Source organism: Perognathus longimembris, chromosome 24, assembly GCF_023159225.1.
Source record: "Perognathus longimembris pacificus isolate PPM17 chromosome 24, ASM2315922v1, whole genome shotgun sequence".
NCBI classification, from domain to species: domain Eukaryota; kingdom Metazoa; phylum Chordata; class Mammalia; order Rodentia; family Heteromyidae; genus Perognathus; species Perognathus longimembris.
Window position 1 is genome coordinate 32,185,388 of NC_063184.1, and position 23,219 is coordinate 32,208,606.

The 23,219-nt window shown below is 51.6% G+C and overlaps 3 protein-coding genes across 4 annotated transcripts in view; 2 read left to right on the forward strand and 1 right to left on the reverse strand.

The window, feature by feature from the left end:
* Positions 1-564, reverse strand: part of Naa15 (N-alpha-acetyltransferase 15, NatA auxiliary subunit) — a 50,152-nt gene extending 49,588 nt beyond the window's left edge. Inside the window, exon 1 of one of the 2 annotated variants that reach the window (XM_048333383.1) lies at positions 336-564. In XM_048333383.1, the coding sequence (XP_048189340.1) occupies positions 336-389 (54 nt within the window). In that variant the 5' untranslated portion in view covers positions 390-564. The remainder of the gene's footprint in view (positions 1-335) is intronic. The other variant, XM_048333382.1, reaches the window with a different exon arrangement.
* A 4,765-nt stretch (positions 565-5,329) lies between these two features.
* Ndufc1 (NADH:ubiquinone oxidoreductase subunit C1) lies at positions 5,330-10,961 on the forward strand. The gene is made up of 4 exons (XM_048333384.1): positions 5,330-5,423; positions 6,066-6,166; positions 9,052-9,131; positions 10,819-10,961. Exons 1-3 carry the CDS (start codon positions 5,357-5,359, stop codon positions 9,109-9,111), a joined length of 228 nt encoding a protein of 75 aa, XP_048189341.1. The 5' UTR covers positions 5,330-5,356; the 3' UTR covers positions 9,112-9,131; positions 10,819-10,961.
* A 4,536-nt stretch (positions 10,962-15,497) lies between these two features.
* LOC125341505 (mitochondria localized glutamic acid rich protein) lies at positions 15,498-22,792 on the forward strand. The gene is made up of 4 exons (XM_048333556.1): positions 15,498-15,611; positions 18,000-18,103; positions 20,652-20,745; positions 22,389-22,792. Exons 1-4 carry the CDS (start codon positions 15,530-15,532, stop codon positions 22,790-22,792), a joined length of 684 nt encoding a protein of 227 aa, XP_048189513.1. The 5' UTR covers positions 15,498-15,529.
* The last annotated feature ends 427 nt before the right edge of the window (positions 22,793-23,219 follow it).

A 23,219-nucleotide genomic window follows, 5' to 3' on the forward strand; every position in this document is an offset into this window, starting at 1 on the left:
GCGCAACCGGGCAACCCACCCGGGCCGGGCCTGCTGCCCGCGTGGCCGGCTGCCCCGCGCGCGGCCCCGGGAGGGGGAGGACCGCAGTCCGCAGGCCGGGCGCCCGGGGCCTAGTGCGGAGCCGGGGCCTGCGGGCGGGCGGCGCGGGAGGGGCGGGCGCGGGCGCCCGGGGCGCGGTCCCGGCGCCGGGGCTGGGGGCCGCGGGGCGCGCGGGCGGGCGCGGGCGCCCCGGGCCGGGCCTCGACGCCGAAGGCGGGGTCCGGCGGGCCGCGGCGGGCTGGGCTGGGCTGGCAGGCCCGGCCGCCGGCGGGGCCTCCCCGGGGCCCCCCACTTACCAAGATCCGCTTGAAGAGCGCGTTCTCCTTGGGCGGGAGGCTCACGGCCGGCATCGTCCCGGCTGCTCCCGCGGCTCCCGCCGCCGCCCGGCCCCGTCAGTCCGTCCGGCCGGCCGCCGCCGCCGGTCCCCAGCCGCCTCGGCCTCCGAGGGCCCGGCCCGCCGCCACCACGAGGCCTCGGGGGTCGCCGCCGCGCCCTGTGCGGACGCCCCCGCCCCTCGCCGCCTTTCTTCCCCCCTTCCCCACTCAAGGCTGCCGCCGCCTCCCCCGCGGGTCTCCGTCGGCGGTTCACGTGGTAACTGAACGGACCGACAGAGGCAGCCAAAATGGCGGCCGCGGAGGGCTTTCCCACCCGGGTCACGCCTCCCACTGCGCAGGCGCCGTGACCTCTCCCCACCCTCCCCGCCCCGGAGCATGCCGGGAGCCGGCGGCGGGCCGCGCGCGCCGGCTGACCTGCTAGGGGGGCGGACGGGAGGGCCCGCGCTCGGGCCGCCAGGGGTGGGGGCCCGCCGGGGTGGGGTTCGCGGAGACCCTGGGAGACAGACGCCCGGGAGCCTGGAGAGAAAGTAGGCAGCTCCGTGGCGGACGGCGACCCCCCCCCCGCCCTGTGGGAACTCCCAGCCCGTGTGCGCCGGGCCGGCCTGCAGCGCCTGACCGCTCCCAGGCGGGCCCCGGGCGGAGGGTGCCAGAACCGCTCCCTCGACCCGCTGCCCCGGGACTACAGTGTGACCCAAACCAGAGGAGGGGCCGAGAGTCGAGGTTGAAGAGCGCGCGAGAGGGCTTGACCTGTCCCCTGGGGCTAGCCAGCTTCGGGGGGCCCTGGGCCCGGCGTGCGCCCTGCCCGAGCGGAGCCTGGGAAGGGGCTTGGCTCGGTCGGAAGCGAGTGAGTGGCGCGCGCGTCCCGCCCGAAGAGCCTCCGGAGGTCGCAGCAGCGCTTGCTTTTCTCACTGTGGAGGCCACGCGATGCGAGGTTGAAGGACCAGCTCTGTGAGTCACCTGGCTTGGGTGAACAGGTCCAGAGTCACGACTCCCCTGGAGCTTGGCTTCCCGCTCGCTCGTGTGGACGACCGTCGAGTCATGGCCACGACGCCTCCGACCGTGGAAGCGGACGAGAATCTGGCAAGAATGCTAGAAAGGAACTGCTCTAGTAAGGCAAGGTCAGCCCAGATACTGAGTACCCTCTAGGTCCACGCAGAAGAGTCATTATCCCTCTCAGGTGCTGAATTTATCATAAATCATAAAGATGTGTCATAAAGATGCGCTCTTTAAATTTATTTACACTTACAATTCTGCAGTTTGTTTTTTTTTCATTAAGATATGTTTTCCAGGGCTTGAGAATGTGGCCTAGTGGTACAGTGCTTGCCTAGCATGCATGAAGCCCTGGGTTCGATTTCTCAGTGCAACATGTGCAGAAAAAGCAGTAAGTGCTGCAGTGGCTCAAGTGGTAGAGTGCTAGCCTTGAACAAAAGCAGCCAGGGACAGTGCCCAGGCCCTGAGTTTCAAACCTAGCAAAACAAAACAAAAAACCACCCATAAACAAATAAAAAATGTTTCCCACTGGAAATATGTGAGATTAAAACATGGGCTTTGTCTCTGCTATTACCTCTTCTTTCACCTGCGGCAGAAAGAGGGCTTTCCAAAGTAGGATCTTGAAATTTCCTTGGATTCTGTAATCTCTCTAGAAGTTCAATTAGGAAAATTGGACAAGAGGTATGGCTCCAGGGGACAAAGCACAAGGCCCTGAGTTCAAGTCCCAGTACCACCAACAATAAAAAGAAAAAAGTACTTAGGAATTGTATGTACAGGAAGTCATGTTTTAGTATCAAAAATGGTTGAGGATGTAGCACAGTGGTAGTGACCTTGCCTAGCATGTGGGCTCATTTTCCCAGTGTGACAAAAACAAAAACAAAAAAACACCCAAAAAGGCCAGCTTTTGAATGTTAACTTTGATAGAGTATATATAAAATTAAGAACACACTTAGAAATTTGTATTTTAAAAAGTCAGTAGCCATGCACTTGTCAATCATGTCTACAATCCTAGAGCTACTTGGAAGGCTGAAATTGGCCTTCAGTTCAAAGCCAGCCCAGGCAAGAAAGTTCATTGCCCCTTTCTCAGTCCACACAATCGCATGTGCCTGTCATCCCAGCAATTACCAAGGCCTAAAGAAGGCAACTTGGTTTTCAAGCATGCCTGCGTATGAAGCAGACGTTATCCTAAAAATGACTAGTTATGAGCAGGGATGGAGGCCTGGCTCCATCTTATGCTTGCTAAGCATAAGGACCTAAGTTCAAACCCCAGTCCTGGCCTGGCACCCATGGTTCATGCCTGAAACCCTAGCTACTGAAGGCTGAGACCCAAGCTAGCCTGGGCAAGAAAACCTGTGAGACTCTTATGTCCAATTAGCCACCAATAAGCCAAAAGGGGAGCGGTGGCTCAACTATAGAGCACACAAGAAAAAATGTTATTGTAATCTGCAGATCCACTGTACTAGAAACCTTTCAACTATATGAAAAATTATAATTGTCTAGGCTTCTGAGAACTCACTACAGGAGTAAATTTGTGGTCTTCGAGACAAACCCAGTTGGGCAACTTAATTCTTTTGGGCTGATAACATTTTTGTTGTTTTCCACTGAGTATTGAACTTGGAGCCCCTGCATACTAGTCAAGTGTTACTGCATAATAAGCAATAGTTCCCAGCCCTAAATAACAATTTTTAAGGTTCAATAACAATTAGTTTAATTTAGCATATCTGATTTCTTTCTAAGGTAAAATTTACCAGCAGCTAGTAGTCTGACCACACAGACAGTGATAACCTGAGCTTAATATCTTCTAATTTCTACTATTTGACATAGATTTTAGATGGTATAACAGCTAAGTTTCCAAAAAGTTTTCATACTTCCTGGTAAGATAAATGAACTAATTATCATCCTGCTTACTTCCGGGTCTCTGTTAAAATGTGTGATGGTACGTGACTGTAACTCTCCTACTCAGGAGACTCAGGTGGGACTGTTGACAGTTTGAGGTCAGCCAAATGTACATAGCAGGAGTTCCAGACTAGCCTGAGCTGCATACTGAGATACTGTCTCAAAAACTCAGAGGGACTGGATCTAAACCTGGAGGGTGGGGGGAGATCTACCTCCAAAAACATTAGCCAAAAATGAAAACATTTCAACTTGCAAACTTCAATTCTATAAAAGGGATAGAATGAAATTTCTCTCCATCTTTATGTTTTCTATTGACATCTTGAGATTTTCGCATCTTAATGCATTTTATAAACAACCAAAGAAATGTATGAATGTCACCCAGATTTTATAATATGTCCCTATTGTGAGCTTTTTTTGCGGGTTTTCTTGCCTTTGCATTTTGTTTTGGGGGATGTGTTTGGCCTTGCAGTGATGTGAAGTCAAGGCCTCATGTTAGACAAGGACTTTACCCCTAGAGATATGCCTCCGGGTTGAACCTTGACCCCCTCTCTCTGATCCCCCAAGTAGCTGAGGTTATGGGTATATACCATCATCCTTTTATTGTCATATGTAGTGTTTTGCATTTCATGTAACTTTTTTTTCAATTGTTCCTTTTCTCTAGCTCTCCCCGAGAGATGTGAGTTGAGTAAAACATTTCCTACTGGGAAAATCTAGGACTAAAACTGTTTTTCTAGATACTAACTCAAATGTCCTCTCTGCTTACCTGGGTCATGAATAAAGGATATTTAAAATATATTATTTATATTATTGTTTATATTAATGTTATGAAGCATCTCCTACCAAAATATAATAGTATTAGCTTCTGGCTGAAATGATCTCTTTGGGACTCTTTTAAGATGGAGGTTTGGAAATGGTGCCGTGGCTCAAGTGGTAGAGCACTAGCCTTGAGCACAGGAGAGGCTCAGGGACAGTGACAGCCCCACAACCAACATGAAAAAAAAAAAAAATGATGGAGTTTCACCTACAGCTGCCTACTCCAAGTGTAGAGTTCCATCGGCTCCGATGTGCTGAGGGCAGTGTTCTTATACTTCATCACCTTCCCAAAATATACACGAGTAAAAGGATACAGGGACCAAAGCTCTGACTAGGAAGGAATGAAACAGATGTTTTTCCCGTCATGGGTTCTGAAATTAGTCGTTTGCATACTAGTTGTGTATACTTTTGAGTAAATGTGAATGGCTGTTTTAACTTGTCTGAGGCTGGCGAAAGCAGGAGGACAGGCTTCTGAAGATGAGTGTACACCGGATAGGCAACCGAGAGGCTGCTGAGCGGGCGGGGAGCCAAGGAGTTGAGAGGCAACACTGACTCAGCGCTCCGTGAGTTCGGTGGTTTGCTTACTTGAGCCCGAGTCCGGGAGGCTCACGCTCGGTCTAAAATGACTCACAGTTTTAGCAACCTGTGTAGCCATCACTTGCGTTTTTAAAATGAGCTGTAAAGCAAGCCTTTTGTTTTTCTCTCCGGCCAATAATTGTTTTTTAAAAAGTTTTAAAAGTCGTTTCATATTGCGAACACTTTCTTTGCTTTAAAAGGAACCTAGATGGCATTAGGTTTGTCATTGGGGGGTGGGGGTCGGGGTCTTAGAGTTTGAATCCAGGGCCTGGCTGCTTGCCTGGCAAGCGCTCTCACGGGGTCAGAGTTCACTGTGCCGCACCACGTGCCCGGCTCCTCAGACACCAGATTGCCTTGGGACCTGAATGCCCCCAAATCTGGCTCAATTGTACCCAGAAAAAAACCCAGCCGGTCAGCACAAGGTGGGTTTGTCTTTAAGGATAATCTCTTCCGTAAGGAGAGTTTCAAGGCTTCCCAACAGGCCTAGAGGATCGGCCTGAAGGTACGGGTGTAAAAGTGTTGGACGAGCCACGCACACACACACACACACACTCACTCACACACCCTGCTAACACCACCTTCCTGACCTACTTGCCCCGGGACGCCCGGGCCCGCGGCTTCCGGCCGCCAGGGGGCGCAGGATCTGCGCCTGCGCGCTGACGCCGAGGGGGCGTGGCGGGGGAAGGGGGCGGAGCCTGGCCGACAAGATGGCGTCCTCGGCGCTGCTGCGCCCCTGGTCGCGGCTGCTGGCGCCCGCCCGGCTCCTGCGCGGCCGTGAGTGTCTTCTTCCCCCGGGCCCGGGCGGCCCGTCCCACCCTCGGCCGACGCCCGCCGGGACGCCCGGCGCTCTCGGAGGCCGAACGACGGTGACTCCCGCCGGCTTCGGCCGTGACCTTCCTGGGCCGAGGCCCTGGGCGTCTCCGGCTCCGAGGACCGGGGGGAGGAGGAGGAGGGCGACGTCAGCCGGCACCGGCCAGGCTCCGCCTTCGGGGTACCCCGGCTTCGCGGGCGTCCTGCCGGCGGGGGGGGGGGGGGTCTGACTGCCGCCGGGCCGGGCCGGGCCCCCGAGTCCCCGGGCCGGGGGTGGGGGGGAGCCGGGCCGGGCCTCCGGGCCTCCGCACCGGGCTGGGGGGGGGGAGCCGGGGCGGGGGGGGGAGCCGGGGCGGGGGGGGGAGCCGGGGCGAGGGGGGAGCCGGGCCGGGCCTCCGCACCGAGCTGGGGGGGGGGAAGCCGGGGCGGGGGGAGGGAGCCGGGGCGGTGGGGGGGAGCCGGGCCGGGCTGGGGTGGGGAGCCGGGCCGGCCCCCCCCCTCCCGCGTCCCCGGGCCCCCGCGCCGGGGGAGGTCCGAGGCGCGCCCCTCGTCGCCATGGCGTCCCCACCAGGCGGAAGTCACAGCGCCCCTGTCCCCTTTCCGCAGCCTCGCGGTCCAAGTTCTACGTGCGGGAGCCGCTGCACGCCCAGCCCAACTGGCCCAAGGTCGTGCTGAGCTTGGCCGTCTCGGGCCTCCTGTGGTTCAAAGTGAGTACTGCACACCCCCACCTCGGGTCGGTAGCGAGGGGAGACTGCTGCACGTGGCAGTTGGTGTGTAGGAGAGCCCGCTCCCAGCGGTAACGGTATTCGAGGGATGGCTGACCGCCCGCCTGTTCCTCCCCGGAGATCCCGAGAAGGACCGAGAAGAAAGATCGCAGCAGCAAGGAGAGGAAACAGTGACCAGGCTGAATCTGGTATCATCCACTAGTCTGCATTTCCTTTTTCTTTTGGGTGCCAGTAGTAGGACTTGAACTCCTGGCCCAGGTGTGTTGTGATCCCCTAGCCTTCTCGCTCAAGGCTGGTAGTTCTTCCACTTGAGCCACACCTAGACTGACAGACAGCTTTTGGTGTGATTGATTGGAGAAAAGAGCCTCTTGGAGTTTCCTGCCCTTGCTGGGCTTCCAACCATGTAATTCTCAGATCTCTGCCTCCTGAGCAGCTAAGATTACAGGTGTGAACCCCGCACCAGCACTTAGTGAGGATCAAGGCTCTTGCGTGTCTTGTGATTCTTAGGATTGAAGCCGAGACTGGCACTTGACAGTACCACAGTACTTGACTGTACCACTTGAGCCACCTTATTCAAAGCCCAACTAATGACAATCAAGATGCCATGTTTGGTTTTGTATTTGATGTGTTTGGAACTTCCTCCATTGCCATCCATTTTCCACTCTTAAAAACTTCTAGGGGGCTGGGGATATAGCCTAGTGGCAAGAGTGCCTGCCTCGGATACACGAGGCCCTAGGTTCGATTCCCCAGCACCACATATACAGAAAATGGCCAGAAGCGGCGCTGTGGCTCAAGGGGCAGAGTGCTAGCCTTGAGCAGGAAGAAGCCAGGGACAGTGCTCAGGACCTGAGTCCAAGGCCCAGGACTGGCCAAAAATAAAAATAATAAAAAAAATAAGAAAATATTTAAAAAAAAACTTCTCTAGGGGGGCTGGGAGTATGGCCTAGTGGCAAGAGTGCTTGCCTTCTACACAGGAAGCTCACAGTTTGATTCCCCAGCACCACATATATGGCAAACGGCCAGAGGGGGCGCTGTGGCTCAAGTGGCAGAGTTCTAGCCTTGAGCAAGTAGAGGCCAGGGACAGTGCTCAGGCCCTGAGTCCAAGGCCCAGGACTGGCAAAAACAAACAAACAAACAAAAAACTTCTCTAGGGATTTCTCTTTACAATGATTCAGGGGCTGGGAATATGGCCTAGTGGTAGAGTGCTTGCCTTGTATAAGTGAAGCCCTGGGTTGGATTCCCCAGCACCCCATATATAGAAAATGGCCAGAAGTGGCGCTGTGGCTCAAGTGGCAGAATGCTAGCCTTGAGCAAAAAGAAGCCAGGGACAGTGCTCAGGCCCTGAGTTCAAGGCCCAGGACTGGGAAAAAAAAATACAATGATTCAGCCCTTTGCAACCTCACAGCGATTAATCCTTTTCAGTACTACTGGTTAGTGAAATTTTCCACTATTTTTGTGTGTATGTGTGCCAGTCCTGGAGCGTGAACTCAGGGCTTGGGCTCTGTCCCTGAGCCTCTGTTCTCAAGGCCAGCGCTCTACCACTTAAGCCACTTCTGGCCTTTTCTGTTTGTATGGTACTAAGGAATCAAACCCAGGGCTTCATGCATACTAGGCAAGCACTCTACTACTAAGCCACATTCCCAGCCCATTTTCTACATATTTAAAGTTTTTCCTTAAAAACAGTTTGATTTCGGGGCTGGGGATATAGCCTAGTGGCAAGAGTGCCTGCCTCGGATACACGAGGCCCTAGGTTCGATTCCCCAGCACCACATATACAGAAAACGGCCAGAAGTGGCGCTGTGGCTCAAGTGGCAGAGTGCTAGCCTTGAGCGGGAAGAAGCCAGGGACGGTGCTGGGGCCCTGAGTCCAAGGCCCAGGACTGGCCAAAAAAAAAAAAAAAAACATAGTTTGATTTCGCTGGGAATGTGGCCTTGTGGTGGAGTGCTTGCCTAGCATGCATGAAGCCTTGTCTTGTTCAATTCCTCAGTCCCACGTATATAGAAAAAAACAGAAGTAGTACTGTGGCTCAAGTGGTAGAGTGCCAGCCTTGAGCAAAGAGAAGCCAGGGACAGTGCTCAGGCCCTGAGTCCAAGCCCCAGAACTGGCCAAAAAAGAAAAACGGTTTGATTACCGCTGAGAGCTCCAAGGAGTGAGATTGAGTCTTTGCTCTGAGTGTCTTCCTGATGTGGATTCCCAGACAGCCACCTTGGCATCTAGTTAATACACGAGTAGTTCAGAACTGTCAATTCAGAAACTCACAGCTTCAGATTTCTAAGATTAGAAGCATAACATTCCTCAGCCAGTCTGGATCCCTTCCCCTTAATAACTAAATCCTCCTGTATTGTAAGGCTGTTCATTATATTATTTTCTTATTTCTTTATAAAACATCTTTGACCCAACTTGATTTTAAACTTTCAAGCATTGCCTTTTTGAGTGTGTGTGTGGTGCAATGTGTGTATCAGTTGTAGGACTTGAACTCCGGGCCTGGGCACAGTCCTTGAGCTCTTTTTGCTATAGGCTGTTGCATTTAACCACTTGAGCCATAACCTCACTGCCAGCTTTTTTGTATGGTTAATTGGAGTTAGGAATCTCACAGACATTCCTGCCCAGGTTGGCTTCTCAATGCTATTCTTAGATCTCAGACTCCTCAGTGTATAATCCTAGGATTATAGGTAAAAGCCAATAGCCAGGCAGATTTTGAAATTTGGGCAGCTTTTAAAACTTTTAATCTCTTAGCTTTTTACTTTTAAGTAGAATAGTAATTATTTTTAACCCACTCTTTAAAAAATATAAGCATTATTATTTAGTGTCTTTCTCTTTAACTTTCTGTGACTATTGCATTCCTAATTTTAACTTTTAATTTTCAGCTTCTCACACGACATGAAGAAGATCTTTTAGAGTATAAAAAAAGAAATGGATTAGAATAAACTTTGGAAATGCTAATATAGTAAGTATACAATTTTATAGTGTGAATAGATTATGCAAGTTAATTTGCACCTATTAAATACAGTACTTTGGTTAGTTGATTTTTGTTTTTTTTTAAATTTGAACCATCTTTGACACATTAACAAGTTTTTGTGTGTGTGCCTGCCAATACTGGGGCGTATGCCAGTACTGGAGTTTGAACTCAGGTCTTGGGTACTGTCCCTGAGCTTTCTGGTTCAAGGCTGGCACTGTACCACTTAAACCATACCTCTCCTTCCAGCTTTTGGGTGGTTAATTGGAGATTAGATTCCCATGGACTTTCCTGCCTGGGCTGGCTTTGAACTGCATTCCTCAGATCAGCCCCTGAGTAGGTAATTTTACAGGCATGAGCCACCAGTGCCTGGCAAAAATCTTTCAAGTTTTTTATTTGTTTTGTTTTTTGTTGCCAGTCCTGGGGCATGGACTCAGCGCCTGAGCACTGTCCCTGGCTTCTTTTTGCTCAAGTCTAGCCCTCTGCCACTTGAGTCACAGCGTCACTTCTAGCCATTTTCTATGTATGCAGTGCTGGGGAATCAAACCCAGGGCTTCATGTATAGGAGTCAAGCACTGTTGCCACTAGGCCATACCCCCTCTTTCAAGTTTTTTATTAGTCTTTTTCTATAATGTGTACATTCATACCATGCCTTGAACTAGGGGCCTCAAACTCCCATCTAGTTTTTTGTTTATCATTAGTGAACTACTACTTGAGCCATGTGTCCATTGCCAGCTTTTTGCTGGCTAATTAGAGATAATAGTGTCAAGGGTTTTCTGCCTAGGCTGGCTTTGAACCATAACCCTCAGATCTCAGCCTTCTGAGTAAGATTACAGGTGTGAGATCCTGATACCCAGGTATTAATCCCATTAAGGGAAGGATGCCTCTTAAAAATCTCAACTTCGCTTGATGCAGCTGGCTCAAGTCTATAATCCTAGCTACTCAGGAGGCTGAGATGTGAGGATCGAGGTTCAAAGCCAGCCCAGGGCAGGAAAGTCCATGAGACTGTCATTTCCAATTAACCACCAGAAAACCAGAAGTGGCTTTGTGGCTCTAGTGGTAGAGCACTAGCATTGAGTGGAAGAGCTCAAGGGACAGTGCCCAGGTCCAGAGTTCAAGCCCCACAACTGACCAAAAAAAAACCCAAAGAGTTCAGGGACAGAGCCTAAGCCTGGAATTCAAGCCTCATGACCAAAAACAAAAACAAAACAACAACAAAAAACAAAAACACCAAACTCTCAGGTAGGAGATGTGGCTCAACTAATAGTTTGCTAGCAAGCTTTTTAGCAAGCATGCGTACATACCTTAGTACTGTCAATAATAAAGTCAACTCCTGTGGATTAGATTAGCAGAATAGAGGACTCATATCAGTTGAATAATAAGCACAGTAATCACAAAACACATGTTTTTCTCCATACTTAACTCTCAAACTCAACACTTTTGGGTTGATTATACCCCATTCTAGTGCCACAATGATCCAATGGAGATAAAAGTGAAATTGGCATTTAAATAAGGATGAGATGACTTTGGGGACTCTTCCACGGTTCAGACAATATATATTTAACCTTAAAATGAAGTACTGGTGCTATAGTTAGGCTTATTTTCTAGACTTTGAGAGTAGTATAATTTATTATGTCTGGCTAAGTCTGTAGTTTAACTTTTTCCTTCTTCGTTGTAGGGATGTTACACATGACTAGCAGTGCCTCTGGATTCCCCATCTACTGAGTTGTGAATGTAAGAGAAGTAATATACAAATATGTATCAAGTCAGCATTTGTGTTTGCATCATTAAATGAAAAATAAAAATACTTTATTCCTCAAATGATGGATGTGGTGACAACTTGTAAATATTCCAATTCTAAGGTACATTACTAGAAGTATTTAATATGGAAGACATCTAGTTTCAGGTTAGTGGTATTTAAATACACATTAGTAAGAAAACTTGTTGCAGAAATGGATTCAGTAATCATTCCTGATGGGTTTAGTATTCACAACTTTTAATTTCTAATCAAAATACCCACATATCATCCCATGCTTCCATTATTAATAAACAAGTATTTAAATATGTATTGTTTTAGGCTACTGGGTTTGTTATAGCAGCAGTAGGAAGCTGACAGTACAGAAATGGAGGCCAAGAAATTAGGTAACTCCAAATTAGGGACAATTAAAGACACATCACTCAATGAAACAAAAATTCACATCTCTAAAGGGAACAGAAAGCTTAAGATATCTGAAAAATTTAAAACATTTTTAGCTAGAAATTATAAACATCCCTAATTACATGCGTGTATGTGTGTGAGTGGGTGTTTAATGTACTGCGCAGGGCTCTGAGAATATAGCCACTCTCCTTACGTGGCTCTTCCTCTGGATTGTGCCTGTGTAACACTAGGGGGAGCCATTCCGGAAGACTACGCTGTCCAAAGCACTTGGTGTGATGAAGCCAGTGCTCCCTGGCATCCAGTGTAGTGGCCACCAAGCCTACATGGCTAGTGGGTATTGGAATATGATTTAACTAAATGTTTAGTGTGTTACTGAGCCTTGAACTCTTGAGCACTGTCCCTGCATTTTGCTCAAGGATAGCCCTCTACCACTTGAGGCACAGCTCCTCTTCCGGCTTTTTTGTGGTTAATTGGAGATAATAAGGAGAATCTTCATAAAGAGAAGGATGCAAGCAGTCACATCCAGTACAGCTAAGTTGTTAACAGAGGAGGTACAGATGATGCCGATCAGATCAGCATCTTAGAGATAATTATACAAAGCATTTCTTTTAGGTTGCTGTGGAAATACACAGTATAAGAAATAGTTACCGGTTGAATATTACTCTCAAAAAAGATAGTGAAGCTGGTCACTGGTGGCTTATACCTATAATCCTAGCTGCTCAAGAGACTGAGATGTGAGGATTTTTGCTTCAAAGCCAACTTGGGGAAAGACAAATCTGTGAGGCTCTTATCTCCAATTAATGGCAAAAAGCCAGAACTGGAGGCTTGGCTCAAGTTGTGAGTGGAAAAAGCCAAGCCAAAGGCTCTTGAGTTCAAACCTTAGCATGACAGGAAGATAGCCTTTTGTGCTGATCCTGGGGCTTGAACTCACTGCCTAAGTGCTGTCCCTAAGCAATTTTGTTCAAAGCTAGTGCTCGATCTCTTGGGCAGCAGCTCCACATCCAGCTTTTGGGTGGTTAATTGTCAATAAAGAGTCTCATGGACCAGGCTCCATGGGTCACTCCTGTAATCCTAGCTACTCACAAGGCTGAGATCTGAGGATTATACTGCGAAGCCAGTGTAGGCGGGAAAGTCTGTGAGACTCTTGTCTCCAATCACATCTCAGAAAAAGCCAGAAGTGGCACTGTGGCTCAAGTGGTACAGTGTTAGTCCTAAGCAAAAAGTTCGAATATAGAGCCTACACCCAGAGTTCAAGCCTCAGGACCAGCCAAAAAAAAAGAAGTTTCATACACTTTCTTGTCCATGCCAGCTTTGAACCATGATCCTCAGATCGCAGCCTCCTGAGTAGGTAGGATTACAAGTGTGAGCCACTGTGCTCAGCTTTGAAGGCCTTTGTAAGTGACCTTGTTTGGAAGTAGAGTCATTGCAGGGATGGGGGTGTGGCTTATTAATAAAGGGCTTGCCTACCATGGGTGAGGCCCTGGGTTGGATACCTAGCAGCCCCCCTAAAAGGGAACTGGGTCACTGCAGATAGTGATTAGCTATGACAACTTCATACTAGAGAGACAACTTCATACAGTAATTCCAATGTGAGTGAAAGACATACAGCCAGACATGGCAAATGCGCCTATTGGTGAGACTGAGACTGTAAAGTCACTAGAACCCATTAATTGGAGGCCAGCCTACATGGGGGCTTTGAGAAGGAGGCAGAAGAGGGAGAGGGAGAGAAAGAGAGGAGAGACACAGATAGACACATGGAGGAGATAGCCATATAGGAAGAGATTGAAGTAATGCCTCTCCAAATCCAGAATGTTGGCCAAGCAGCCGAAAGATTCAAGGAAACTCCCCCAGCCTGGCCCTGCCCACTCCATTGATGACTTTCAGTGTCTACTTCCGGTGTTATAAACCAAGCTTATTGTTTGCTATGGTATCCTCAGGGAAGCGCACAGAAGTATTTATTTTGTTATAGGAGAGAAAATGAGTAGGGAGGACAGAGTGTTAGAAATTACTATCAATTATGCTTTTTTTTTTTTTTTTTTTTGGCTAGTCCTGGAGCTTGAATTCAGGGCCTGAGCACTGTCCCTGGCTTCTTTTGTTCAAGGCTAGCACTCTGCCACTTGAGCCACGGCACCATTTCTGGCTTTTTCTGTTTATGTGGTGCTGAGGAATCGAACCCAAGCATACTGCTACTAAGCCACATTCCCAGCCAGCCCACTTCCAGATATTTTTTGCTTATGTGGTACCGAGGGATTAAACTCAGGGCTTCATGAGTGCTAGGTAAGCACCCTACCACTGAGCCACATTTCCAGCTCTTTTTTTCTGTTTTTCCTGTAATTGGGATTTGAACTCAGGGATTTGTGCTCTTCAGCCTTTTTGCCCCTAACTGGTATTCAGCCACTTGATCCATACCTGCAGTCCAGCTTTTGGCTAGTTAACTGGAGATGGAATGTCTTGGACTTTTCTGCCCAAGCTGGCTTAGAAAGTTGATCCTCCAGATTTCATCCTCCCGAGTAACCAGGATTACAGGTATGACCCACCAACACCCAGCTTCATTTACCATTTTTTTAATACCAGTTCTGGGGGCGGGGGCGGGGGGGAATGATGGTTTCTAGGCCAGATGCATAGCAAGACACTTTCTCAAAAAACAACAGAATATAACCTTTTCAGCCAGGTGCCAATGGTTCATGCTTATAATCCTAGCTACTCAGGATGCTGAGATCTGAGGGTTGTGTTTTGAAGCCGGCCCAGGCAGGAAAGTTGGTGAAATTTATCTCCATTTAACCACCGGAAAAGTGGGGGAGTGAGACTGGACAGTTCAAGTAGTAGGGCACTAGCTTTGAGCCAAAGAATCTCAAAGTGCCTAGGCTCTGAGTCCAAGCCCCAGGATTGTCACCCCCCCAAAAAAAACACAACCAAAACACCTTTTCTCCATTTCATCTAAATTATTTAGGATAAGGTTCTTTTTAGGACCTTTTTTTGTTACCTATTTTTCTTCCTAGGCATTTCTGAGTTGTTTTGCTTTCTATCAATATTGATCTGTCAAAGAAAAGAATAGGAGCTGGGAATATGGCCTAGTGGTTGAGTGCTCACCTCATATACATGAAGCCCTGGGTTCGATTCCCCAGCACCACATAGACAGAAAATGGCCAGAAGGGGCGCTGTGGCTCAAGTGGCAGAGTGCTAGTCTTGAGCAAAAAGAAGCCAGGGACAGTGCTCAGGCCCTGAGTCCAAGGCCCAGGACTGGCCAAAAAAAAAGAAAAAAGAAAAGGTTACTCGTGTGCATATAGTTGTGTAATGCTGACGTAGTAGGGTGGGTGCCAGTTCGAGACCAGCCGGGGTTATCCGGTGAAATCTTGTCTCAAAGCAAAGAAAACAACAAAATTGCAGCCTAAGAGCTGACTCGGAAGAGAAGCCCGGTTGCCTTGGAGCTTTCTGGAAGTCACTGCTTCTCACCCCAGAGCTCCGAGGCTGTGAGAGAGAGGGGACCCTGCTCTGGGGTAGGCAGCAGGTTCTCCCCGGCCAGAAAGCTGTCACGGGTGTGCTCAGAGGCCGCCTGGGAAGGCTGGGAGCCCCTGACCCCCTGACCGAGTCTGCCAGTGGGGGGGAGGGGGGCCGAGGGTTATTCAGGACGGGTTTTAGGGGGGTTCGGGGGTCCGGTGCCAAGAGCAGGAGAGATGGCAACGAAAGGCGCACATTCCTTGAGGTCCCCTTGCTGGCCTTGGATCCCCAGCACACCCGGGCAACGCCGGGGTGGGCGGGGCGTGCGGAGGGCGGAGCGGGGTGGGACGTGGGGGCGGGGCGTGGGGAGCGAAGGGCGGGGCGTGTGTGCAGAGGGCGGGGCGTGGGGACGCGAGGGGCGGGGCATGTGGTGCGGGGGGCGGGGCGGCGCTCGGGGAGGGGCGGAACCCGGGGCGGGGCGGTGCTAGGGGCGGGGCGGGGCGGTGCTCGGGGAGGGGCGGAACCCGGGGCGGGGCGGTGCTAGGGGCGGGGCGGGGCGCAGGGCTGCGCTTGGGGCGGGGCGGGGCGGGGCGGTGCTCGGGGAGGGGCGGACCTCGGGGAGGGGCGGGGCGGTGCTCGGGGAGGGGCGGACCTCGGGGAGGGGCGGGGCGCAGGGCTGCGCTTGGGGCGGGGCGGTGCTCGGGGCGGGGCGGCGCTCGGGGCGGGGCGCGGGGCTGCGCTGGGGTCCGCGCGTCCGGGCGTCGGGGCGGTCGGCGGAGCGCGCGGCTCGGCGATGTATCTCCGCCGGGCGGTCTCCCGGACCCTGGCGCTGCCCCGGAGGGCGCCCCCGAGCCCCGCGCCGCTCGGGAAGGGCGGTGAGTGCGGGGCGCCGGGCCGAGGTCGGGGGCCCGGAGCCCGCGGGCGCCCGGTCCCCAGAGCCGGCCCCGGGTCGCGGGGGGACATGGGACCGACGCCCCCAAGCCCCCCGGCGGCGGCGGCGTCCGCGGCTGCGGTTGGGCCCGGCGCGCGGCTCGGGTCCCGGCACGCGGCCGGCGGGGTGCGAGGCGCCCGGTGAACCGAAGGGCTCGGCATGGCGGGCGCCGGGCGATGGCGGCCCGCGGCGGGACGGGGGGCGCACGCGGTGGGCGCCGGGACGGGCGGGCGCTCGGGGCCGTTGCCGCCCGGGCGCCGGATTCCCCGACGGGGCGGACGCGGGCCCCCGGGGCGGAGGCCGTCCGGGCAGGCGGCGCGTTCACAGCCCCCAGCGCCGGGGCTGGAGCCGCGGGGCCGGCTCGGAGCCCCGGCGGGCGGGCGTTGGGCGGTGGGGTCCGCGGAGCCTCCCCGTCCGGGCCGGCCTCCCAACGGCGATCCCCCACGCCGGGCCTCGGAGGGGCCGAGGGGGCCTCCCCGCGGGAGGGTCACACGCACACTCACTCACACGTAGAGGGGAAACCGGTGATTCAGTTAAATCGTGTGTGTCCGTGTGTCCGTCCACCCCTGCCCGCCGTCCTGCCCCGGTGACCCTCAGATCTCAGCCCCGGGGCGGGGGGGGGGGGGTCGGCTCGGATTGCAGGCCCTGAGGAGGAGGACAGACGGGGCTGGTGGGGGGGGGGAGGGCGGCCCGCCCCGCTGCGCAGCCTCCCGGGCGCCCCGCCCTGGCTTGGGGGCGCAGGGTCCCGGGAACCCCTTCTCCAGCGCGTCACCCGCGGCGCTGGCGGCGACCGTCGCGGTTCCCGTCGCGGTTCCCCTCGGGTTCCTGTCGAGCCGCCGTGTCCACAGCTCCGGGGCGTGTACTTTAGGACGAAGCAGCCCTGTGGGAAGGCTGCGCATGCGTCCTCACTGGCTTTTATTGGCGCTTTGTGCTTGGATTAAAAGATAAAATCGTGTCAGGTGTGTGTGTGTGTGTGTTCGTGAGCCAGGCCTGGGTCTTAAACTGGAGGCCCCCCGGGCGTAGCTTTCTTGGTACTCCACCATGCCGCCGGTCCGGCTTTGTGCCTGCTGGTGAAATGGTAGATGGAGTGTCTTGGACAGTTCTGCCTGGGCTAGCTTTGAACCCATGTCCTCCGGATTTCAGCCGCCTGAGTGGCTGACACGGGCCATCCGCGTTCGGTGTGGATGTATTTCCAAGCACACGTCAAAGCCATAACCTTTAATCCTAGGTTACTAGGCCACCTTTTGTGTGAGCGAGCCCGTGTGCATGTGCGTGTGCGTGTGCGTGTGCGTGTGGGGGGGGGTGGTTTCCAAGAGACTGCTGTTTACAACGGGACTGAGAAAATGCAGAGGAAATGGTCGTGATTTTGCTACTACAGAGGCTTGAAACCTGTGCAGATGTCTTAAGATCTGCCCCGGGCTGGGAATGTGGCTTAGGGGTAGAGTGCTCACCTAGCATGCCTGAAGCCCTGGGTTCGATTCCTCAGCACCACACACACACAGAAAAAGCCAGAAGGGGCGCTGTGGCTCTAGTGGCAGAGTGCTAGCCTTGAGCAAGAAGAAGCTCAGGGACAGTGCTCAGGCCCTGAGTCCAAGCCCCAGGACTGGCAAATAAATAAATAAAAAACTTGCCTTGTGCAAGTCCTATCTGCCATGCTCAGGGTTGGGCCGCTTGAGATTGCCTTGACCTTCCCAGGATGCACCGACGCGCACACACGTCTCCAGCTCCACCGCATGGGTCCTTGGGTGTAGCTGACAAACGCCTTACTTTTCAAACGAGGAGGGCCTCTCTTCTAACAGTTACCTTGAGCCAGTTCACTGAGGTTTCTTTTCTCAGAATTTTTAATCTATTGAACAAGTGGTACAGCTCTTTTCGTTCTGTATCACAATTATATGTCTGTAGTTATTTCTGCACACACATCCCCTTTTTCTAGACTTGAGGTACTAAGGGGTTAGGGACTATGTTTTTCTGGTTACCATAGTATTCTTAATGCTTGGAACGATTACAAACACACAGGTGCTCACCTGTATTTGTGGAGTGAATGCATGTCTCTGCTTCACCTTTAAAATAAAAAACTGTAAGCACTATGAAACTTAAGCCCCTAGCTTTGAGTCTGTGGTAAAAATGTAAATTCTAGGACATTATAGTATGTACAGATTCCAGCACTGCTAAATAAGCATTTAAATAAATCTATGGGTTTTTTTTTCCGCCTTTCCCCTTCTCCTTCCCCCTCTAGGTAGTTCTTTAGTTAGGTTCATGTGCTGTGATTTTTTTTGAAGATGTACTTAAAGTGACTGCTGGAATGGTGACTGTTGAAACTTGCTTTCCGTAGCATCCCTCCGCCGGATGTCATCCAACAAACTCCCTGGAACATCAAGATCCAATATGCTTTATTACCTGGTTGTAGGCGCCACGGTCAGTGCTGGTGGATATTACGTAAGTAGCGCTCAGGGATCCAAAGACCTTACAACCTGTGGCGAAACTCACAGCAGTGCTAAGATCAGGACATCGGACTAATGGTACTTAGAGAATATCTTGTCATGTTTTTGTGAGAATTTAGTGATTTAGATGATTATGAAGATTTCCCACCCGCCCACCCCCGTCAACTGTGGGGTTTGAACTCAGGGTTTGGGCACTGCCCCTGAGCTCTTTTGGCTAGCTCTCTGCCACTTTGAGCCACAGCTCCACTTCCGGTTTTCTGGTGGTTCACTGGAGATAAGAGTCTCCATGGACTTTCCTACCTGGGCTGGCTTTGAACCACGATCTTCAGACCTCAATCTCCTAAGCAGCTAGGATTACAGGCGTGAGCCACCAGTGCCCAGCAATTATGAAGGTGTCTTTTTTTCCCCTGGGTATGGCGGCTTATTCTGAGGGGATAATGAGGTTTGAGTGCACGCTCCACCTTTGCTGCTGAGCCCTGCCTCCGGATCTGACTTTGGCTGGTTCTTTTTGAGAGTCGGGTCTCATATTTGTTACCTCGGGTCAGCCTGAGACCACGGTCTGCCTAGGTATGCCTCCCAGGCAGCTAGGACGACAGGTGCATGCTACTTCATGTGGGCTTTAAAATGAAGATTTCTTCTTTCAGAAAAAAGAACAAACACGTTGCTTTAAGTGTTATTAATAATAGCTAAAAAGTTGAGTGCTTATCATTTGTCAGACTCTGGAGTAATTTAATCATTACAATTCTGTAAGGTAGGTATTGTTGTTTATATCGAGTAAGAAGTCTTTTGGAAGTCTTCACGTTTTCTTTTCTTTGTATCACCGGGAATCACACCAGGACCCCGTGGCGTTGTGCCACGGAACTTCCTCCCCTTGCTCATTCTTCTATACATCTAGTACTGATCTACACAAGCTGGGGAAAATGAGCTGGGTAGCTCACTGGAAGAGCACTTGTCTACCATGCAAAAGAAAGAAAGAGAGAAAAGAGAGAGAGAAAGAAACAGGCTCTTACTCTGCAGCCCTGCCTGGCCTTGATCTCATGAGCCTTCTCCGTCAGCCTTCTGAGTCGCTGGGATCGAAGGCATGCCGTTCTGCCTGGGTGTTCACGAGACACCGTCAGAGATGGACATCTTGGAGTGCGAAATGACGGTCACGCCCTGCTCCATTTAGATGGAAGCCAAGTTTTCCCTCTAGTTTTCCTAGAGGCACTGGTTGGCAGGACGCTGCGCTGCAAGAATTGAAAGAGACAAATGCCAAGGCCAAGGCCTCTGAGCGTCTGATCATGTAAAGCAAAACTTACCCACGTGAACTCCAGGAAGTAGAAACGAGTTTTTTTCCTTTGTTGCTATTTCTGGGTGGCTTTTTTTGTTGTTGTTGTTGTTTTGGCCAGTCCTGGGGCTTGGACTCAGGGCCTGAGCACTGTCCCTGGCTTCTTCTTGCTCAAGGCTAGCACTCTGCCACTTGAGCCACAGCGCCACTTCTGGCCGTTTTCTGTATATGTGGTGCTGGGGAATCGAACCCAGGGCTTCCTGTATACGAGGCGAGCGCTCTTGACACTAGGCCACATTCCCAGCCCCTTGATTTTGTTTTTTTCTATTTCTCTTGTTTGTTTGATTATCCGTGTTTGGTGGGGTACGGCGGGCCGCACAGCAATGGAGGGAGACAAGCTGACCAAATGCAGCAGTGGTTCTCATTAGACATTGTTCAAAATGAACTATACACCTTGTGGATGGGAACAGGAGGGAAAAACTGGGAGAGAGTGAGGGAAGGGGTGACATTGCCCCAAAAGAAATACACTCAATTCCTGATTTATATAACCCCCTCTGTACATCACACTTATAGTAATAATTTAAAAATACCCCAAACCTTCCCACAAAAAAAAAAAAAGGCTAAGACAACACCCACAGCATCACCTGAAAAGTGAGATTTTCATTTTTGTGTGTCATCATTTTTGGAGTTGAGAATCAATTCTGGCTTCCCATGCGTTCCACACAGCCTCAGGTGTTCATTTCCAGATGTCTCTGCCTAATGTGAATGCAGGTCAGAGGAGACGGGGGTTAAATTCAGGGCTTCATACTCTCACTTTTTATCACTCAAGGCTGGGGGTCTACCACTTGAACCACACCTCCACTGCTTTTTTTTTTTTTTTTGCTGGCTAGGTGGAGACAAGAGTGTCGTGGACATTGCTGAGGCTGGCTTTGAACTGTCATCCTCAGGTCTCAGCCTCCCAAGGAGCTGAGATTTTAAGTGTGAGCCACCAGCCCCAACTTGCTTTCTTCCTTTTCCTCACTGTGTGTGTTTCGGTTAACTCTGGTGACCCTTAGAGCACGATTCTCTCCCGTCATCTTATTTCACTAAAGCAGAAAGTTGGTAAAAGGAGAGCAAATGCGCAAATGGCATGCATAGATTTCTTTGCTGCACGGGGATTGTAGCTTAAACTTCTAATGATGATCACATGGAGAAGAACTGTAAATGATTTTGAATTTGGCACAATCATTTTTTAGCGCTCAAGAAGAATAGCTAAGCTATATTTTCTTTCTTTCAGACTTATAAGACAGTCATATCAGAGCCAGCCAAGCACACAGAACATACAGCCGATTTCAAAGGGAAGAAAAAAGCAGGGCTACATCCATTTCAAGGTAAAGTGAATTTCTAATTGGACTATTCTTTTTCTGGTTTTTGCTTTGCTGGTCCTGGGGCTTTAACTCAGGGCCTAGGTGCTGTCCCTGAGCCTGTTTGTGCTCAAGGCTTGTATTCTACCACTTGAGCCACAGTGCCGCTTGTGGCTTTCTCTCAGTAGTTTGTTGGAGATAAGTGTCTCATGGGCTTTCTTGCACAGGCTGGCTCTGAACTGTGATCCTCAGATCTCAGCCGCCTGAGTTGCTAGGATTATAGACGTGAGCCACCGGTGCCTGGTTTTTACTATTCTTTGGAGGCACTAATTCCCATCATCTTAGAACAGAGTTGTGGCTTGCAAACATAAGCTGGAATGGCTCCGTGCAGGAATTACATTCAGAAAAGAAAAACCCAACCGAAACCCAAAGAATGTTGTGGAGGGTTTTGGGGTGAGTGCACTTGACGAGTGAACATGTTAATTTATACTGATGACCCGTGGTTTGACTTCTTTGCACGGCAGTATTGTCTTTCCCTCGCTCAGGCATCCGTTCATGCAAGCAGAGTTTTAGCACCCGTCTCCCTCGGCAGCCTGACCCTTCACATTCCTGATGACTGTCCTAAGTCACCGTGCTGCTACATTGTTTTCACTAAGACCACCTCAGGGTCTTTGCACAGAGCATGCTAGATGTTATCAGGGGTGGGATTTTTGTTGTTGTGGTTCCTTTGCCAGTTCTGGAGGCTCCAGCTCTGGGCCTGCGCACTGTCACCTGGCTGCGTCATTCAAGGTCGCATCCTACCACTGGTGCCGCAGCTCCACTTCTGGCTGTTTGCAGGTGAATTGGGGATAAGAATCTCTCGGGTTTGCCTGCCCAGCGTGGCTTTGAAACACAATCCTCAGACCTCAGCCTCCGGAGTAGCTAGGGTTACGGGTGCGAGCCACTGGCCCCGGGCATTTTAGCTTCTTTTCACAGTAGCACTGTGAGGTCGGTAGGGATTTCCAGGGTTCCTGTTTGGCAGATGATAAAACTGAGGCTGACCTCTCAGAGTTGTGATTTCCTCAGTCAGCAGCTAGAAAGATGACTTCCCAGGAGGTTGAAGTTTCACGATCTTACCATGAGAGTGAGTAATCTTATCTATGCACGTTTTTTTAAGTTCAAAAGAGTTCATAGGAGCTGGGTGCCTGGTGGCTCACGCCTGTCATCCTAGCTACTCAGGAGACGGAGAGCTGAGGATCGTGGTTCAGAGCCAGCCTAGGCAGGAAAGTCCATGAGACTCTTATCTCCCAGAAAACGGGAAGTGGCACTGTGACTCAAAAGTGGCAAAGCACCAGCCTTGAATGAAAGTGCTCAGGGACAGCACCTAGGCCCTGAGTTCAAGCCCCAAGGCTGACAAAAAGAACGCTTTTATGGGAAAGCAGACCTCCATTTTCCTTCCAAGAGGCTCTGAATCCTGAAGAGTCTCCGCGCTCCTTGAACAACAGCTTTGCAGAAACCTTTCCTTGCCTTGCTCTTCCGCTTTGCAGTTCACCTTGCCGTTTACCACGCGCGTGGATCTAGTTCACTCTCTCCCGTGATTGCCTTGTTTCCTGTGCCCGTGTTCTTTGGATTAACATCCCGCCTCATGAACTAAATCTTGAAGGACTTTTGGTTTTTCTTTTCTGTGCCAGAGAACAGAAAACTAGAGGGCACCCCAGAAGACAAGGAAGAGTATTCGGGAGCCACTGAAGAGTGTGACTTGGGAGCCGAGGCGAGAAGCCTGGAGGAGACTCCAGAGGCCGAGGCGGTCGAGGAGGCCACCCCAGCGGAGGCCACGCCGGTGGCTTCTGCCACCGGGCCAGAGGTTCCAGCTGAGGCCCCGGGCAAGAGCTGGGAGGCCCGTTCCGCAATGGGCCCCGAGGTGAGTCACGCAGCGCCGGACCAGGAGTGTCCCCACTGTCCCAGCCATGGCACCCCAGGGAGCCCCGAGCCGGGCCACGCACCGCCGCCAGCCGCCCCCCGGCCCTGCGCCCATCACGATGTCCCGGAAGGCGCCGGCGTGGACCAGGAGATGGCCTCGGCCCACGACCAGTAGCCCGCTGCGTAGAACGCGCCTCAGGATCGCCAGGCGCCGCTGACCGCCTCCCCCTAGCGCTCAGGGGCGCCCCTTCAGAGGACATCCGCGTGCCTTGAAGATTGGGGGTGTCTGCCGACAGGTTCCTAGACGGAGGGATTCCAGATGTTGCATGGTTTCCTACTGTCTAAAAATCAGACTCTGTCACTGCAGTCCAGCTTCCATAGTTTTACCTTTGAATTCACATCTCGCATTACTGGAATTGAGTTAGCTACCCAGCTTGGATTCATTCTGCCTGCTCTATCTTTGCCTTCCCTTATTGCGTGTAGATCTGAATTACTGAGTTTGGTTTGAACTCATTTAAATAAAAAGAGAAAGTGTTTATAGCGTTTCTGTTCTTATCCGCAAAGACCTACAATGCAGAGAAATATATGGCACGTGACTACAC